Source organism: Pseudophryne corroboree, chromosome 2 (assembly GCF_028390025.1).
Source record: "Pseudophryne corroboree isolate aPseCor3 chromosome 2, aPseCor3.hap2, whole genome shotgun sequence".
NCBI lineage: Eukaryota > Metazoa > Chordata > Amphibia > Anura > Myobatrachidae > Pseudophryne > Pseudophryne corroboree.
The window spans coordinates 466,002,984-466,023,048 of record NC_086445.1 but is presented as its reverse complement, the minus strand read 5'-3'; the positions used below and the strand labels follow the sequence as shown (position 1 = coordinate 466,023,048).

At 40.2% G+C, this 20,065-nt stretch overlaps 2 protein-coding genes across 3 annotated transcripts in view; one reads left to right on the top strand and one right to left on the bottom strand.

Moving 5' to 3' along the window:
* Positions 1-15,215, top strand: part of ST6GAL2 (ST6 beta-galactoside alpha-2,6-sialyltransferase 2) — a 232,064-nt gene extending 216,849 nt beyond the window's left edge. For both annotated transcript variants that reach the window (XM_063953803.1, XM_063953802.1), the window contains exon 7: positions 12,649-15,215. In XM_063953803.1, the coding sequence (XP_063809873.1) occupies positions 12,649-12,911 (263 nt within the window). In that variant the 3' untranslated portion in view covers positions 12,912-15,215. The remainder of the gene's footprint in view (positions 1-12,648) is intronic.
* LOC135028796 (pinopsin-like) overlaps positions 1,329-20,065 on the bottom strand; it is a 504,551-nt gene continuing 485,814 nt past the window's right edge. Inside the window, exon 6 of the mRNA XM_063953804.1 lies at positions 1,329-3,387. Coding sequence (XP_063809874.1) covers positions 3,157-3,387 — 231 coding nt within the window. The 3' untranslated portion in view covers positions 1,329-3,156. The remainder of the gene's footprint in view (positions 3,388-20,065) is intronic.

Below are 20,065 nucleotides of genomic sequence, written 5' to 3'. Positions count from 1 at the left end.
CCACAGCACCAATGTAGGGCTTTGGAAAGGTATGTATTAAACATGAATACAGGCTGTGTACCCTGCATTATACATATGCCAATGGTACAAGTATCGCATATCAAATTAATCTGTGTAGTCCCACTACTTGGTTTTGTAGCATCCAATTGTTTAATAAGTGTGACTAAGATGCATATTTCAGTGAAAAAGACGCTCGGGACAAAAGCCAAGTCACATGGGACTGGGCATTTCGAGAAAGTCTATTTGGCGCCACTGTGAAAAGAGTTTATAATTACACATCTGCTTCACAAGTCATGATAAGGTGTCACAAGCTAAAATTCTATAGAACGCTTTGGAAAACCAGCTTGTGACACCTTACAACAAGTTATGATAAAGTATTTTACTGTATCATGAGCTGTCTAGCAAATAACGCAAAGCCACAAAAATTTCCATTAAATGAGGACACACATCTTGGGAAATTAGTTTTTGAACTTGCAGACGGAAGTTACAAGCGTTTTTTTCACAATATGTATAAACTATTTTAAAAAAACAATTACAAGTCACATTACAGACCTTTTTTTTTTTTATTAATGCCCAAAATATTTAGAGGCTTTGATTTGGTGAAAAACGCTTGCTTACTATAACTTTTGCACTTAATAAAAAAGGTAAGATATAGCCCTTTCAAACTTTGTAAGAACCTCAGGTATTTTGCTTATGGGCACTAATAAGCTTATGCATGTGTATATATAATCTTAATTAACATTTTTTGGGGGGGTCAGGGTGATTTCCCCTCTTGTTCATGCACATCCCCAGGATGTACCATGTATCTCAATACATCGCCACAAATATTCCTTTACAATTGAATTGCGCAATTCATGGAAGAACACTTAATGAAAATAATACACAGTAATGTAAGCTGCGACGTATGTGGAAGCGACTTACGGCTATTACAGTAATTAGAGCAGCCAGTGTATGAAAACCACTAGTTAGTCTCATATTACTATAATCCCAAAATGATAATAATATATGATGTGATATTTCCAATAAAAAATGTTTCATCTGCCATAATAAAAACCCCTGAAGTTAGTCTCTTGAAAGACCCAGGATGTCATTTACGCACAGTCCCACAAAGCATGTAGGTTGTATCATTTTTACACTGGCCATTATTTTCACTAGGATTACTGTGTACCATCCAGGCAAATCTTCTATGGCAAAATGGATTTATATGCATGCAAAACCAGTGTACTGTAACTGAAATATGATCAAATACAAATGTGACACAAGCAAATAGATAGTACTGCTGTCACTACTGTCCAAAAACAACAGGAGACAAGATTTTGAAATGATGATTTTATTTTTGCGTGCGTTTTCCCATGTAGAACTGCAGGCGTGAAATGTTGGCGCTTAGCGTCTGCACAGATGCACTTCAATAACTAGCATGAGTTTGTCTTCCACAGTGGACAGAGAGACACATTCAAACAATGTGTTTCTTTTATCAGTAGTTGTTTATCACATACTATAAGTGTAGCAGTGCATAACCACCTAACGTATACTCATACATATATCATTCACTAGTACAGTATACACATACATAATGTATTCAAGTACACAATTAAGGACTTAGATCAGCATTGTCATTTCAAATAAAATACAGGTGGACATTTACTAATGAGTAGTTTAGTAAAATTGGGTCTTTTTCAAACCTACAGCAAATTTACTAACAGCAGAGCCACTGGAATTTTTTCTTTTTCTTTTTCTTTTTAGGTTAAAAATACAAAACATAGGGGAGATGTACTAAGCAGTGAAAAGAGTGGAGAAGTGAGTCACTGGAGAAGTTGGCAACAAACCAGCTGCCCTGTATGATTTTTATAGTATGCAAATGTTACTTCAATGCTGATTGGTTGCCATGGGCAACTTCTCCACTTGCTCACCTCACTTGTCCATCTTTTCACTTAGTACATCTCTAAGTTGATTAAGCTGCACATTACAAGCCGATACCAGTAAGATAACCAGCTTGAAACACCACCGTGAAACAAAAATAAAGAGGTGGCTGTAAAAGGCAACATAGTTCAAACTTCATGCCTTCTTCCATAAGAAATAAGAGACCTTTCCTGATTGCCAGCCTATCTGTTAAGTAGACGGGCTTCCCATGTATTGAGTCATTTCATGTCGGGAGCTTCTTGGAGCAGTACACTTGTGTATGAGAGTTTTTGTACATGTATAGCCATATGAATTACGGTGAATTAATAACAGAGGAGAAGAGACCAAAATTTATAACACTGCACTATGGAGAAAAAATAAAAGCCCCGAATTCTAAATTCTAGAGGGCACTCATAACTATTTATTTTCAGTTATATGCACTCAGGAAAAAAATCAGCCAACACAAGTTTTATTATTATACCATGTCAACGTGTCAATGCTATAAGCATTTTCATCAGGATGTTCTGATGAAAATGCTTATAGCATTGAAACGATGACATGGTATAAAACTGGTGTTGGCTGATTTTTTTCCTGAGTGCCGCCGTATAGAGCTTTTGTATTATCACTGCCACGCAGTACAAAACTGAGGGCAACGGGGCAAATATACATTTTATCAATAAGAGTGCCGTATACTGTTTACATATATACACATATATAAATCTCTTATATAATAAAGGCTAACGCAGCTCTATGTGGGGAACTCAACTGTTCTGTGCCCCGGCAGCCACTACATTGCACCCAACGGAGGAGTTCAAGTGTTGCTCCGTTCAGGCACGCACAGCCACTGGCAATGACATTACTGTTATGTTGTTCCATCATTTTAAAGTCTGGCAACTAGTGTGGTGTGTGTGTGTGTGTGTGTGTGTGTGTGTGTGTGTGTGTGTGTGTGTGTGTGTGTGTGTGTGTGATATATATGTATATATGTGTGTGTGTGTGTGTGTATATACATATATATATATATATATTTATTTTATTTTTTTATAGCCTTTTTTTGTCTTATAAGGGGGAAATCTGGTTTTACCCCATTGGTTTGCAATAAACAGCATGCAGTTTGAGGTGAAAACAGATTCTTCTTTTTCTAATACTACTACCTAATTTTTTTCATTTAGTACATTTCCTCCATGTTCTTCATTTACACAATTCAAATAAAATAATGTTACCTAATTGTGGAGGTAAAAGGTTAATCGTTATATGTCTTCATAAAATAGAATTTTCTTTTGAGTTTGGAGTAAGGTCAGATGTTTCCTTGTCTTGCATACACGGAACCTTCTCAGCATCACCCGGTATCTGTGTTAGTTTTGGGGCCTCTAAAGTGCTGGTGAGTCTTTGGTTTAGTTGAACAACAGTTAGATTTGATTGGCATAAAGATTTTCCATTAATCGGAGAAGAAGGATGACAATGGAAGAGTAAAAGAAAGCATTTGTAAAACTGTGAAAGGAGAACAAGAAAACAGTGTTAGTATATAACTAGTCATAATTTTTTACCTACAGTATTTCTAGAATGCAGAAACTCAGTCTTTCTACTCATCTGCATGGTACTTCTGTTTGAAAAGTGTTGGTTCTAGTGAAAATATGCAAACCCTGTGTGCATACTTGTGTCATCAGAGTCAGGTTGGAACTGCAGAGGGCGCGATCCCATACCCTCCAACATTTAATACATAAAAATCGGTACAAATGAGGAAAGGGGGCATGGCCGCCGGTAAAGGGGGCATATCCCCGCCCCCTTTCCTATACTTTCAATGAGAATTTGGAGAGTCAAAAATCGGTACAGACCATACAAAAAAGGTACTGTACCTGCCAAAAAGGTACAGTTGGATGGTATGCGATCCTGCAGAAGTGGGCGCTATAGGAGGTGTGACGGTGCAATCGAATCATCATGGCCCCAGCCCTGAATACAATGCTGTGATTACATTGTGAAGCGGGGAGTGGGGCAACGATGACGGACGGGTTACTTCATCGACCACTTGAACCGCTCCCTTCTCACGGGAATAGGGTGGTCATTAGCAGAGGGCTCCAGGAGACTTGCCCACTCCTCTGGGCATCCGATAGCACCACCCGATTTTTGGGAGAGTAGGAAAGTTTGGGCTATGATTATGCAAATCATGCCACCGTACGCTCCCCATGATCTCACAGTGGCATAGTCATAAATGTCAGCAAGTAGTGTTACCAAATTTATATTATAGATTACTATAAATAAATATTTAATCTATTATGGTATGGTGAAGTTTAATTTTTAAACACACTATATTTTATATCCGAAATGCTATGTACTGAGCATGGCAGGAATGGAGTGCATAACACAGTATCTTAGTGCAGTCGGCTGCATGCCTAGTACACACGCAGAGGGCGGGATGTAATGCCGCCCCAGTTCTGCCAACGTGAGGGATTCTGGAAGAACTCTGAGGTTTTTTTTAAAGGGGCAATCATTTAGAAAGGCAAAAGTATGAAAAAGTCTGAGTTCGAACGGAATCCTGCACGTCGGCCGGACTCGGGCAGCATTACATCCCGTACAATATGTATATATAGCTTTCACTTTCAAATTAACGAAAAGTTAACATCTATTGATCAAATTGTTCAGTGGCCCCATAAAAAAATCTACAGAACTTGGTTGAAACGGACTGGTGGACTGCAATATGCTCTTAATTATAGACTGGAGTCTAAAGGAGATAGATCGATCTTTCCTTATCTAGTCTTTATAGACCCCAGTCTAAAGAAGTTGTTGACTGATATCTCATCCACTGATAAAATATGCAAACATTATTTGCTCCCTAGTGTGGTGCCTTAAGGCGGCTGGCCTTTGCTGACTGACTTAAACCTTAGTGTTGTGTTAGGGACACACCAAATGAGATCACCTGGATGCTGGTTGGGGGACCATTATTTTTTCTATCTGTGTGGAACTACAAGTCTTAGCATGATAGTACCCCTCATTAATTAGAGTGTGCAGTCTAACCCCCAACCCCACCCCCTACATCAAAATTTTAAATAATGCATGTGGAACACTTAAATGCTAAAGAAGTTATGAGGGGGACAGGGGTGTATCTAGGGGTCTGAGCAACCCTGGCAAAGTAAAGGACTGGCGCCCCCACCCGCCCATATTTGAAATATCGAAGGCGCATGTGCCAAAAAGGGAGCGTGGCCACTCAATAGTACCCAAATACAAATTACACCACACAGTAGCATCCCTTACTAACATAGCACAGCAATGTCCGTTGTTCACGTTATGCTACACAGTAGTACCCCTTATACACATTATGCCACACAGTAGTGCACTCACCAGGGACTTTTCAGCGGGTTTTATTTACTCACACCACCAGCGTAGACAAAACAAGACATCCCACCAGTAGAAGAGACACACACACACATATATATATATATATATATATATACAGTGGTCGAAGTGGAAATTTTGAAGTGGGGGTATGGAAAAGTGAAGGTTGCAGTTATGTGCGCGGCGGGTAAATGGGGCGTGGTTACTCAAAAGGGGACATGTCCTTAAGTGTAGTTTACCACATCATATACCCCTTATACACATTATGTACTACAATAGTAGGACCCCTTATACCATCTAGTACTGGTGCCCCTTATGCATTATGCCAAACTGCATGAACCAAAATTCCCACGGAATGAGCCAAAATTCACATTATGCAACACTGGATAAGCCAAAATTCACATTATCCCACACAGTATGATCCGAAATTCACATTACCCCACCCAGTATGATCCAAAATTCACATTACCCCACCCAGTATGATCCAAAATTCACATTACCACACCCAGTATGATCCAAAATTCACATTACCCCACACGGTATGATCCAAAATTCACATTACCCCACACGGTATGATCCAAAATCACATTACCCCACACGGTATAATCCAAAATTCACATTACCCCACACAGAATGATCCAAAATTCAGGGACAGGGAGAGTGACAGCAGGGACATAGGGACAGAGAGAGTGACAGCAGGGACAGGGAGAGTGACAGCAGGGACAGTGACAGCAGGGAGAGTGACAAAGAGAGTGAAAACAGGGAGAGTGACAGCAGTGACAGAGGGACAGAAAGAGTGAGAGAGGGACAATAGCTAATGAGCAGCTGATGGGGCTGTGGTCGGCGGCGTGGCAGAGGCTGAAGTCAGCGGCGGTGAGGAGAAGGCCCTGGGCAGTGGCGGTGACTAGGAGAAGGCCCTCGGCGGCAGTGTGGAGGATGGCATGGGCGGCAGCGGCGGAGGACATGGGTGGCAGCGGCGAAGAGGAGGAAGCCCGTGGCAGTGGATCAGGAGCGGCAGCCCTTTGCTGCCGGTTCCAGCGCCTGACAGTGTGGAATTTGAAAGGCGGCGGGGGGTCAGTGCTTGAAATGCCGGTATGCCATACCGGTGTATACCGGCCCACTTCGAGCAGTGTGTGTGTGTATAAATATATATATACACACACACACACAAAATATTCCCCAGCACTCCAGGATCCCCTTAGGGTAACGTGTTCCAGGGCTCTCCTGGGGGGTATGTGCCTCCAAATATGCAGACAGGAAAGAACAGGCAGCACTCGGAGACTCCAAAATAGTGAAATATTCCAACAGGGTGGTTTCATTAATCTACGTTTCGGGGATGGTCTCCTTTTCTATCCTGAAGAAGGGGAGACGACCCCCGAATCATAAATTAATGAAAGCACCCTCTTGGGACATTTCACTATATTTGAGTCTCTGAGCGCTACGTATATATATAATATGTGTAATATATATATATATTACAGTAATTTCTCTTTATACCAGTAGTTTTTCACCCCCGAGCACCCCCCTCCCCCCCCCCCCTTTAGTTCCCCACCCGCACTGGTGCCCAGGATCGACTATAGCAGGCAGCCGCAGCAGGGACAGCCACTGTAATTGGCGCCGGGGTCCGGCACCGCGCTACAATCAAGAAACTACATAAACTACACCTCCCAGCAGCCCTTGCTGCAGTGAGATCCCGGCAGCAAGGGTTGCTGGGAGCTGTAGTTTATGTAGTTTCTTGATTGAAGCGCGGTGCTAGACCCCAGCGCCAATTACAGTAGCTGCTGCGGCTGCCTCCTATGGTCGTCAGTTCAGGTGTCAGTGCGGGTTGACGAACTACCAGGAGGGGGGGGTTGGGGGGGGGGATTTGACAGCTGATGCCATTAATATTAAATCTACCTACTGGCTGCGGGTGGCACCGCTGGGCGGCGCCCCTGGCAAGTGCCATCTTGGCTAATAGGTAGATACGCCCCTGCGGGGGGAATCCAATTGGGAGCGAGGTTTAGCGAGGTCAAAAACCTTTCTTAACTCGCACCCAATTTTGGATTTTACGCAAGTACGCATGCTCCCAATACCAGCAGTAACCAATAAAAAGTGGTTGCAGGGTTTTCAGCGGGGCATGAAAAAAATAAAATAAAAACATTCTCACCTATCTGGTGGTCTCCGGGGCTCCTGCTGGTCTCCCCTCCATCTTGCTATTAGGGAGAGGGCAGCCGGCACCAGGGGGATTATACTGCGGGGGAAGGGGGGGGGAGTGTTACACACCGGGGGTCACTCACTAACATACGCACACTTATGCACACTCACACACTTTCAGACACTCCACAAACACTACATACTCATCGCTGCTACAGAGAACCAGCTTCCGACACTGGAAGAAGACTGTTCCCCTTTGGTATATTGGAATGTATCACATTGCACTTAAGCTTCACCTCTGCTCTATGATGTTTACTTACTTAAGTCCTTTTTGATAAATTATGCAGCTCATGTACCATTTCTGCTTGACTACACTGCTTGCTTACCTTAATATCACGTGAAACTATGGGGGGAATCCAATTCCAGGCAGGAAATGTAAAAAACCCGTGAGGCGGGGTAACCTACAGCCACAGGGTTTTGCTATTCAATTGCAGGAGAGAAACGGGGAAACTGTGATTTCTATAGAAATCAGTGCGTCTTTTTTCTTGCACCTCCAGAGCAGGTCTGATGTTTCCTTAAATCGCTATTTTTAGGAACAATCACTAGTACTTCCTCTAGCACCCCAGCGGCAGCCTCCCTGAGGACTAATTAAGCAGTTGCAAGTTTCCAATTAGACACTTTGGAATTTGAGGATGAAAGACTAAAAGGTAACATAAGTTAGAGCCATGGAATAGTCCTACAGCAGTTGTGGAAACTCGCATAAAACATGAAATAATGAATGCTTGTGACAATTACAACTGTTGTTAATACATAAAAATACACAATACAAAAAGTCTAAAGGGTCCATTATTCACTGATTATTGGTAACACATACCCATAATGTACAAAACATAATGTCATCCGGCACTTGTCGCTTCAGTTGCCTCTAACTCTGCCCCATTGCTGTTACCTACATTAGAGTCAGTAGGTTAATGTGACACCATATTGGGCATCCTCCACACTCTGTCAGCCGCTAGATAGTGCCATTTGGTATTAGTGCAGCAACATTATGCTTATGCATGGCATAATAAATGTGAAGCGCTTGAACAGTTTTATGTCAAGCACACAGGTTAGTTAGGGGAGACTGGCGCTGGGGATCCCGGCGGTCAGCATGCGCCGGTCACATGACCGCATCCCAAGCACACAGCCCTCAAAAGGCTGCGTCTTAATAAGTAGTACAGGTATTGCACTCTTTTGTTTTATGACATAACACAGCATGTTGCATAGTAGGTTGTCGTTTTGTTACATCCTAACTAAAAATACACATAGTATACATAGGGGGCAGTTTATCAAATCTTGACGAGGGTTACCAGGCAATCCGCTTCTAACTACTGTATCATTTTAGGGGGCTGTGCTAGAGAAATTACAGAAGATATAGGTTGGTTGTTTCTTTCTCTCCAAGATTTGATAAATCTTTCCCATAGTCACACACTGTCACAATATAAATTATCCATGGTAATACCGAGGAGAAAAAGGTCCATTACATGAAAGCTATGAGAAACGGGGAAGGAGAGAATATCGGAAGAAATCTTGGTCCGTCAGCCCTTCTAGTTCTTAGCAGCATTACATTTGCAGCGACCGTTTCCCAGCTCTGAAGTAAGACATACTGTATCTAATCCACGGATCCAAGATGCACAAGCATTTGCTGGGAGGATTGTTTTAGATAGATAGATAGATAGATAGATAGATAGATAGATAGATAGATAGATAGATAGATAGATAGATAGATAGACCTATTTTTGTTTTTTCTATGCCATCCTTTACAGAAACTGTCTCTCACATTAGTCTCTGCCTCAATGACACAATCTACTAATATTCCCTATCACAGAGACTGACACTAGGGTTAATTTTGTCACAAATCCATTAATATAACAGTCTGTTTTTGCAGTGTCCATGGTAATCAGAGTACACCGAGACGAACACAGGGAGAACATACATTTTATAAAAAAAGACGGTTCCTTCTCATATATACTCCCATGACTGTAACTATAGGTGTGCGAACAGTGCCTGGGGGTGGCACGGAACGGCACCCTACAAGACATAAGGACACTATGGGTAGGCACTCAGCAGCCTGTGGCGCTGTGCTTTTTATCTAGAGCCTGCGTCCCCTATGTGATATCATGAATCCCTGCCTTGCTTACTCCCAAGGTGAAATAAATAATTTAGAAGAAATGGGAATAAAATCTTCAACATAACAGTTAATGACAGGGTGGTTTCTTTTCACTGGCCAGTATTACCAGTCAATCATGGGTTACTCTTCTGCTTATGTTGCATGATAAAGTTACTTGGTTAAAATAATGTCATAATAAACTACAATCACAGCAGAAATGAGAGTGTTGTTGCAAGAGTCCCAGATATTGCATACCAAACATGACCATTTTCTCCCTCATTCCTATAATAACCGATAACATTAACATGTTATTTCTGCGTTTCCTGAACTTAACACCACAATTTCTCCCAGTTGTCCTACTTCAATCTGTTTTATTACCTCTTTTTGTTCATTTTGCTTCCTGAATGCGACATGCCAATAAAATGCCTTTCACGAATTGGAAAGTTTCTGATGACCTTTAGTGCTCTCTAGTTGCTCATTAGAGATTACACATTAGCCACTCCATGCTGCATTTAAATAATAAATAAGGTTTGCAGCTATTATACTGAACATGTATGCATCTAATTATCATGTTCTCTATTTAAGTGAGTAATCTGTTGTAGAATAACAATTAATACAGGGACAATTTTTCATATTTTAAGACTTTTATTCAGTTTCTGTACCAACTACTGAATAGGATCTGGGACTCAGGGTCGACAGTGTTTAGGTCGACACATATTGGTCGACAGTGAGTAGGTCGACACTGGAAATAGGTTGACACGGCAATTAGGTCGACATGGAAAAAGGTTGACGTGAGTTTTTGTGGGGGGTTTTGGTGTCGTTTTCTTCGTAAAGTGACCGGGAACCCCAATTAGTGCACTGTGTCCCCTCACATTGCGAGCGAACAAGGTTACCATTCCCAGTTGTAGTGCACGTGGATTGTAAAGTATGAAAAAGTTAAAGAAAAAATTAGAAACATTTTTTGTGAAAAACTCATGTCGACATTTTTCCATGTCGACCTAATGGCCGTGTCGACATATTTCCTCTGTCGACCTACTGACTGTCGACCTAATGTGTGTCGACCCAGAGTTCGGATACCACTGTATGTCGTTTATCATGATTTCTACATGAGAGCACACACATACAAAATGACTGCCCTATATGTAGTTCTTGGTTCGGACACAAATGGAATCTTTGGGTTCCGTCTGGCATAACTGGTTTACAACTGCCTGCTGTCGGGGTCTAGAGCTGAATGCATTTTGCATCAAAAAGACAGCCATAAAAGATACAAATTGTAGCGTTCAGTAGGGGGCAGGATATGTATACATTTTATAGGAGAGAACAGTAATATACTGTATGTGCCTATTATATGCCAGGAGGGGTTGGGTATGGGATCTCGGCGGTTGGGATCCCAGTGGTCAGAATACAGAGGCCGGGATTCCAACTGCCAGAATACCGGCAGGGGGGCGAGCGCAATGAAGCCCCTAGCGGGCTCGTGGCTTGCCACAGGTTCTATTCCCACTCCATGGGTGTCATGGACACCCAAGAGTGAGATTAGCATTCTGCCAGTCGGGATCCCGGCGTTGGTATTCTGGCCGCTGGGATCCCGACCGCCGGGATCCTGACTACATCCTTTCAGGAGGTGTGGATTGAAGGGAGTTCTGCAGTTCCAGTACACAATATACTGGAGTACTTATTATAAAGTGATTTATACATAAGATTGGATAATATTATTACTATGAAGTATTTACCATGTGTCCTCATTTAGCTATCTTTCTGGACGGACATAACTTAGATAGAAAAAAGGGAATCTGCTTTCCTGCCATGGTTGCACCCAACCCCACAACTCAAGAGCAGCTGGAGAACCACAGGTCTTATAAACCTTTCTTACAAAGTAAACGTTACACTCATTTAACAAAAACATTTGTTTCATTAGGGCTGAACTTGCAAAAACACCTAAATCTAAATTGAATGACTTTTAATAAATGGTGGATTATCTTGCATTGTTAGTTTTGATTGGTACAATCACATTGTAACATAGGCAGAGACTGCAGAAAATAAAAGGAAAGTAATTTTGGATTGGTAGAATGGACTTGCCATGATTCTGGTCCAATGACATCCTCATATATCAATTTCATATGGCCTGTTTCCTGTCAAATCCAGCAATTGGTGCAATGAGGGTTTCTTTACTGCAAACATCAGCACTGACACTCAGTTACATGCAATAGGCACAATCACTTTAGTAATCTTTGGTGCTCTTATCCATGATTCATGTATCATCAATGCACTGGTCTATAGCATTGTACCGGGGGGCAACAAATAATATAATATGGCCATGGCTGCTACTTGTTTGCTATAGTTTGGACGAGAGAAATGTACATTTTGCCGAGGTGTCCGGGTTCTTATTCTCTGTGTACTGACAGAATGTCACTCTTGTTCTGTGTGCTATGATGCTTAAAAACATTTTTTTACCAACATTTTAGAATAGTTTGCCAGAACACATTGCTATAGAGCCATAGCACATTCATACATGATACATTAATCATCACATCATACGCCCATCGCAAACCATGCTCCTTATTGGAGCATTATAAGCCCTGCCATGATTTTATTGAATGTCATCAAAGCATGCTTACCTAGCAGCAGCAGCTGCAGCTCTTCCCCTCAGACCAGGACACGCTACTGTGTGCTGGACTGAAGTGTGGTAAGCAAAGCGCTTAAAATACTATTTTTTTTCTGTATTATTTTTAAGGGTGCATGACCACGCCTCCATTGATTAGACCACACCCCCTGACTAGTACTTGGGTCCAGCCAGGCTCTCTACTGCCCTGTTGAGTAATCTACTGTATATCAGTGTCGACCTTAAAACAAGTAAACATACTAAATGTGAGTGTATGGCTGATGTTTTCAGTGGTGGAGCTGCTGAAGAGAGGTAACGTCATTTAGTTCTTACTAAAAGCAAATAATAAGTGATAACAGCTGATATGCTGCTTGTACAACTGCTGTTATCTTCACCACCTGATTATTATATGTGCCCTGCTTGGTGCAAACATTTACTGTTGTCAGCTGATTAAACAGATGTGCCACATACATGGTGTAACTAAGTGATAAAACAAAACGAATATTTATTTTCCTTCTGTGTTTTCTGTTTCTTACTGTAGGTATCCTGATTATGATGTCCCTGTGTAGAAAAGTCCATGTGTATGAGTACATCCCTTCATACAGACAGACCGATCTGTGCCACTACCATGAGCAATATTATGATGCCGCATGTACCCTGGGTGCATACCATCCACTTCTCTATGAAAAAATGCTTATTCAAAGGATAAACCAAGGGACAGATGATAATCTTCTCCGGAAAGGCAAAGTGACGCTTCCAGGATTCAGTTCTATAAATTGCCCCATAAATGACCGTATTACATAAGAGTGGAGGTATTTCCTGCGGAAATCATGTGCAATAACTTGATACTGTTGTTATCTCAACAGCTATACTTGAAGAAGACATCATGTAGACCGTTGACAGGCATTGGTCGTTAAACATATAGTGAGTGGTGGGCGTACAAATATCTGTCTATGACATTGAGTATTTATCACTGCTTTGCCAGAGTAAGAGATGCGTAACTTTGGATGGTGAAAGTTACAATTGTGTGCTCGTTAGGAAACAATATAATGGGGACTTGAAGGAGCTGCTCCCATCAATCCATATTGTGCCATATTGTTACTGTGTTAATTAAGAATCTGTCTGTTTTCATGTGTACTTAGAAATACTTGAACACCCTTCCGTAATGTGTGACCTTGGTGTTCTGTAGCTGAAACATACTCATTGATTAAATGCCCTTGTGGCCCATTCTAAAAGGAGGATATAGTTTATTTACCTAAAGGCAGTCATCCAGATGATGCATTTGACACATGCATATTTTGAATCAAGTATATTTACACATATATTAATTACTAAATACATAATAAAAGCCTACAAGCTTCATATTGTAACAGTGAGAGATATTACATAATGAAGCTATTAGCCAGTTGGTAATGGGTGTAGCATCTCTTTGGAAAATGTGTCGAATGGGGGGAGGGGGGGGGCATAGAATGTAGATAGAAGGATGTTAGATGTGTCTTTACAATGGTAGATACACACTAGTTGATGGATTTAAGAGTGTTAATTCTCTTAGCAGGATAATGTGGTTGGTGCTGGGAAAGAAAATACCACTAATAAATAGACATTTTGTTAACTTAACACTAACTAGAGGTCTTAATATACATAAGGATTTCTTATGCAGCTCCTACATATACAATTGTTATTTTGCACAAAGAATTGGTAAACTCTTAATTGGAAATAAAGTATTCTAAAAAGAGGGTCTTTATAGTTTATACAGGAACTGCTAGATGTGTATTCAATAATCTGTGTTAGTCTGCAGCTAAACTTCACTTCCATGCTAGTTTATTATTACATCAAAATGATGTTGCAGTGAAACTAGTTCAACTGCGTCTTGAAAAGTGAACATGCCGCTTGTAATAGAATATAGTGTGCTTGGTATGAAAAGAGTTTAAGGTAGTGTTTTACATTGTGACTGAGCTATAATCTGTGGCTGAGAGACCACGCTATTGTATATACAGTTTTCTGAGCCTCTTCTGTAATATATGTCTCAAATGATATAGACCTTGCACTGGCGTTAAGGACAGTGATAAATGCTAAAATCTAGGGTTACGTTAAGTAGTGGAATAAAACAGGCACATGTGCACAGCTGCGCAGTGAGGGATGAAATGAATACATAGCAAGTATTTGGTGCTAAGAAATAGTTAGGTGGAAGAAACTGCTGAGTATTACATAGGCTGCCACTTTTAGGCAGAGATACACTGTGCACTCACAAATTATATATATCGTTAGTCATATGTTCAGTGTCAGTAATAGGGATGCACATAATATGTATCAAGTGCTGATATGGGATAACTAATTATATACTGTAGCACTGAAGTGTGTGATTTTTGCACTTACCCTTGATAAATTTTAGACAGAGGGCTAAACTTATTATTGAGCAAAACGGTGTGCCTATAATTTTTGACTTTTGGCTTCAACTGACCTCCAACCCAAGGATTGCTGGTCATGTGTTTCATGGGAAGGACATATTCTATAAAATACAAATTTCTACACTGGATCCCATTAAAAATACAATGGCATCACAACAAGACCTGTAATTTTTTTTTATGAAGTTTGGTGCCGCCATATAGTCTGTACTTCCATATCTATTTGGCATTTCATGTTCCTGCTCAATAGTAGACCTGGTCCCATTTAGAGTGCCATATACTATACCTCCCAGTGGGTAGTTGCAAATCACTGTGTGTTACTGTACTTTTATTGATCTGATGTAATGTTTGTTACAAAATACACATAAAAGAAATCTATTTTACTCTGTCAGCCTGAGTTGCAGGATCACTCATAACTTTTACCTGATCTTTTTGTATTCTTAGTGTTTTCAATTCAGAGCCAGACTAATTTTTTTTATAGCTTTGATGGTCTTTTTGTAAAAATGTTTTTTTTTGTTTTTGGTTTGTTTTTACTTTCTGGCTTATTATCCATCTGATGAAATTTAAAACGTTTTGAAGGAACATCAATTTTGAACAATGTTTGTACACATTTTAACACTTTTCTATTTTGTTTTTGTACATTTTTATGTATGCACAATGTATATAATATTTCATGTAAATAAACTATTTGGTTTTATTTGTACATTTTGTGTGTTGGTCTCTTCATTTATATATATATATATATATATATTGTACAGGTTGAGTATCTCATATCCAAATATTCCAAAATACGGAATATTTCGAAACACAGAATTTTTTTGAGTGAGATAGTGAAACCTTTGTTTTCTGATGGCTCAATGTACACAAACTTTGTTTAATACACAAAGTTAGTAAAAATATTGTATTAAATGACCTTCAGGCTGTGTGTATATGAAACATAAATGAATTGTGTGTATGTGCACACACTTTGTTTAATGCACAAAGTTATTAATAATATTAGCTAAAATTACCTTCAGTATAAGGTGTATATAAAACATAAATGCGTTCTGTGCTTAGAGTTGGGTCCCATCACCATGATATCTCATTATGGTATGCAATTATTCCAAAATACGGAAAAATCCGATATCCAAAATACTTCTGGTCCCAAGCGTTTTGGATAAGGGATACCTGTAATACAGTAATATTGTTGCATATGGTACATATAAACTAGAAAGTATATAAAATAAAAAATGAATAGAAATGGCACTGATAGATAATAAACAGTGAGATTGTTAATATTAGATGGGTATTTTGATTCTTGGATACTAGACAAAACAGGAAATTAAGTGGGTTTAGTTGGAACAATCAAAATATAGGACAGTTTTAGTGGTAGCACATTTTTCAGCAGTAACACTGTTCCAAGTTTTATTTTAAATTCCCTTTTGGGTGCCTTCTTTTCTAAATACTAGAAATCGTTTATCTAAATATATATATTAGCTCAAACCTCAGTGTTTCTAAACCTATTCTTCCAGAAAACTATCACTGCACTGCCTATTTTTATTCAGGTCAGTCAACCCCTGCCTTTCAATAAGTTTGGAGTTAGAGGACTATTATTTATTTATTACCAGTTATTTATATAGCTCACACATATTCTGCAGCGCTTTGCAGAGAATTGGCCATTCACATCAGTCCCTGCCCCAGTGGAGCTTACAATCTATATTCCCGACCACATCTACATGCACACACATTCACCCTGGGGTTATTTTTTTGTTGGGAGCCAATTAACCTACCAGTATATTTTTGAATTGTGGGAGGAAACTGTAGTACCCAGAGGAAACCCACACAAGTACGGGGAGAATATACAAACTCCACACAGTTAGGGCCATGGTGGGAATTGGACCCATGACCTCAGTGCTGTGAGGCAGTAATGATAACCATTACACCATCCGTACTGCCCCGCAAACATTGACTAGCAAACATTAGTCAATTCCGACATCTGAATACTGTATTTATTGACATTTATCAATGTAAAATTGATACAAAATGAGGCCATTCTCCAATATGGAGTCCACAGATTGGGACATTTACAGCTAAGTTACACTAGTACTGTGAGATTCCTGTCAAAACTGATGTGGGAAAATTACGGTCTTAATCAGGTACATTTCCTGTAATTAACAATACTTACATACCCAAAGGGCACTGCTATTTACTGCTCAAAATGTGTTATAATTGTCTTCAGACATATCACAATTTTTCTCAATAAGAAGATGCTACAATACACTTCTGGTTACTTTTTACTTGAAGTAGGGACTGAAAAATCTGCACATGCTGTCTTGCTTATCCTGAGAGGGCAGAATTTGCTGATGTAGTAATTCAGAAATTCTGGACTATACAGATATGAGTAGGTATTTATTCTGGATATTGTTGGAGTCTTTTTACAATAATAAAAAATCTATAAAATCTTGTATACATTCTGTATCTTATGGTTGGGAGACTGTAAATGTGGGCGCAGAAGGACTGGAGCAACAAATTCAGGAATGAACAAGACGTGGTCACTCAGCATGACATACAGTACATAACAAGATTGACTTCAGGTAAACAAGAAACTCCCAGCATGCATGGAAAAATACATCACTTCCTGCTACAAATGTAGCCAAGCTCATCTTAATTTAGGAATTAAAGGAGCAATCTTCGGCTGCGAATAGTCGCAGTCTGACATGCCATGTAGCAAGCCATGTTGCAGCATGCTGCAGTGCAGCAAAGATAAACATGGCTCTATCTGTAAGTCATATATTTACTTCCTTCCCTTCAAGATGTAAATGATAGATAATGCATTGAAGGGTACTGTAGGAAGGGGCAGTAATGCAGTAAGTAATGGGAGAGATTAAAAGAGCTAGAGTCATTGAATAAATATCACTAAATTACATAGTCCTGGAATTTAGGTTTAGGCCTTCATGCTTTACCAGACCGTGTGATGATGGAAAGTGTCATAGGTTGATGAGTTCCAACAAGCCCATCTGAGCATTCAGGCAAGTTAAGCGATGGTCTTCAGTCTGAAGGTATGGTCATGGGACTTTCAGATCTTGAGGTGTTAAGGAGTTCTGGGTCAACCATGGTGAGGTTGGTTGCAGGTGGAACTTTCTCTGGCACACTCATAGGTGGCTTGTATCACATAACTGTTAGGATGAGCAGCTTCTCGGAGGATGGTAGTTAGTCTATCATATCAACAACGTGTTTGCAATCGGACAGCTCGATCTGGAATAAGATGTGGAAGACTATGTGCTGCTCAGTCTTAACTTGTTAACCAGCTGCTTTGAAGTAAGTACTGTTTATACTTGTCTACGTACTTGCTGTTGCAGTTGCACAACAATAACCACTGGGGAGGTGATGGTAAATCAGCCCCAGTGGTGTGTTTCTTAAGTGAAGTAATGCAGCAAAGATATCAGTGTTATCACGTGTGCAAGTGAAACAGTAATGGCGCACATGTGAAATCTAGTGTGGCTGTGCCCATAGTTTTGATAATTTGGCCTTCATATGCCACAAGGTTTACAGCATCTGTCTGATCAATTAGTGCCTGTGGGTTTGTTCTGTCAGGATGGGCCTTGCATGACATTTCATTTGGCACAAGTGTCAGTTTTTATTTTCTGTATGTTTCTATTGTGTTTGACACAGAGGAAGGTAAAGAATTCTTCTTTTTCAATGACCACATCTACACTCTCGCAATATATTGCATTGACAGGTTCTGATGCTGACTCAGTCTTAATGTTATTGACTCTATGAGGCTGCTTTTCCCTCAGTGTTGCATGTGGCATGATGGCAGCCATGTGTGTTTGGATCTGCCCAATTTTGCAAAGTAGTTGTATTTATTGCAGAAGTTACAGCGTTTATTAAGGGCTGGGCATTTTTGCCGCACAGGTGGGTGGTTCCCACCATAAATTTGGCATTTCCTGTATTGGGGTGTTGCTTGCTGAATGTTGCATACTTCTGCCTCCCTCCATAAGTCCCTGGTACTCCCCTCGGACTGTTCATTAAGCATGCAGATATGATGGCAGTTTCTAAAGTTACATTCTTTTCTCTTAAAAACTGTTTGCGAATGATGTCATTATGAATACCACAAACAATTCTGTCTCTGATTAGTTCATTGGTAATGGCGCCAAATCACATTTCTTAACTAGTAGCTTTAACGTGGACATGTACGATTGCACATTTTCAGCAAGCTTTTGGTTTGTGGTATTAAATATGTCTGTCCATTATTACATTCCTTACAGGTAAATATATAGCCTTAGACTTTTTAATCAGCACTTCAGGGTTTTCATTATCCTTTTCTTCCTCATAGACAAATGTGTCTGCTTTATCTACTGTCTCTGCTCCAGCCATGCTTATACCTGTTTTGATTTCTCACAATCCAGGGTTAATGTACACTTTCCATTGCTTTCTGACCTGGATCCAGTTGTCAGCAATGTTTACATCAGCGATGAGGTGATCAATGTGACGGAGACCATGAGCCATGTTTGCCAACTACTGACATCATGTAGATGTGGGTATAGAAGGACTGGAGTGATAACTTCAGGAGTGAAACAGTATGAGCGATATTCAATTGATATATCACGCTCAATCTCCCATCTAAAGTGCAACCTGAAAAGTCCTGTTTGGGCGCCCCATGGGTCACTTTTTGTGCATTTCAGCTCGCCACCCCTGGGGGTAGCGAGCTGAAATGATGATATCGTACCCGTCGGCAGAAATATTTGAATAGCTGCCGGTGGGAGTGAATGGGTACGGGAGAGGAGGGAAACATTTGATTCTCACCCCAAGTGTTTACTTAGAATGACATACATAACAAGACCTCCCAACATGCACTGCAAAGGACATCACTTCCTGCCAGGTCCTAACAGGTCATACATTTACTGAGACTTTTCCCATGTACTTGGGTGACATTTATCTGCTGTTGAACATTTCTAAAAAGTCCTACAGTCCATTCAGTGTGATTGTTATGGGAGTGTTGTGGGCATGTCAGTGCAACCATCTGCGTTCACAGGTACACACCTGCAGGCATAGGTGGCCATAGTCAGATGGATAAACTGCACCTATCATTAGGCTGGGGTAAGTATCGATGGTGACAGATAAGGATGCACCAACGGTACTGCAAATGGCCTGTGGAATTTGGCTGCTTTGTCACCTTCCATATTGGTGTCTATATATTGTAAATGTGTTACTAAAACCTGGGAAGTATCCTTTGCTACCTGACTCCTACCATTTAAAATCCTTGTTTTACACATAAATTCTAGGTAAAATTCTTAAAATCAACCTTAAACAGGTTACAATGACCGCAATAAACTTGATTAATGTCTATATAGTCCACATTGGTAAACCTTAGATGTTTATATAATTATCACCATGCATCTCATTTGGAGGATGACAGTACAGTGGAGGAATTACTGTGGGCAGTAATGGAAAGATTTGGATAGAGCCGACATTTTTGGGATGGTTGAAGCATTATTGGTTTATATTTTAGAATGTTTTGTTAATTGGGCAAAATGTATTCAATTTATATCTACTATGAATTGTAAAACGAAA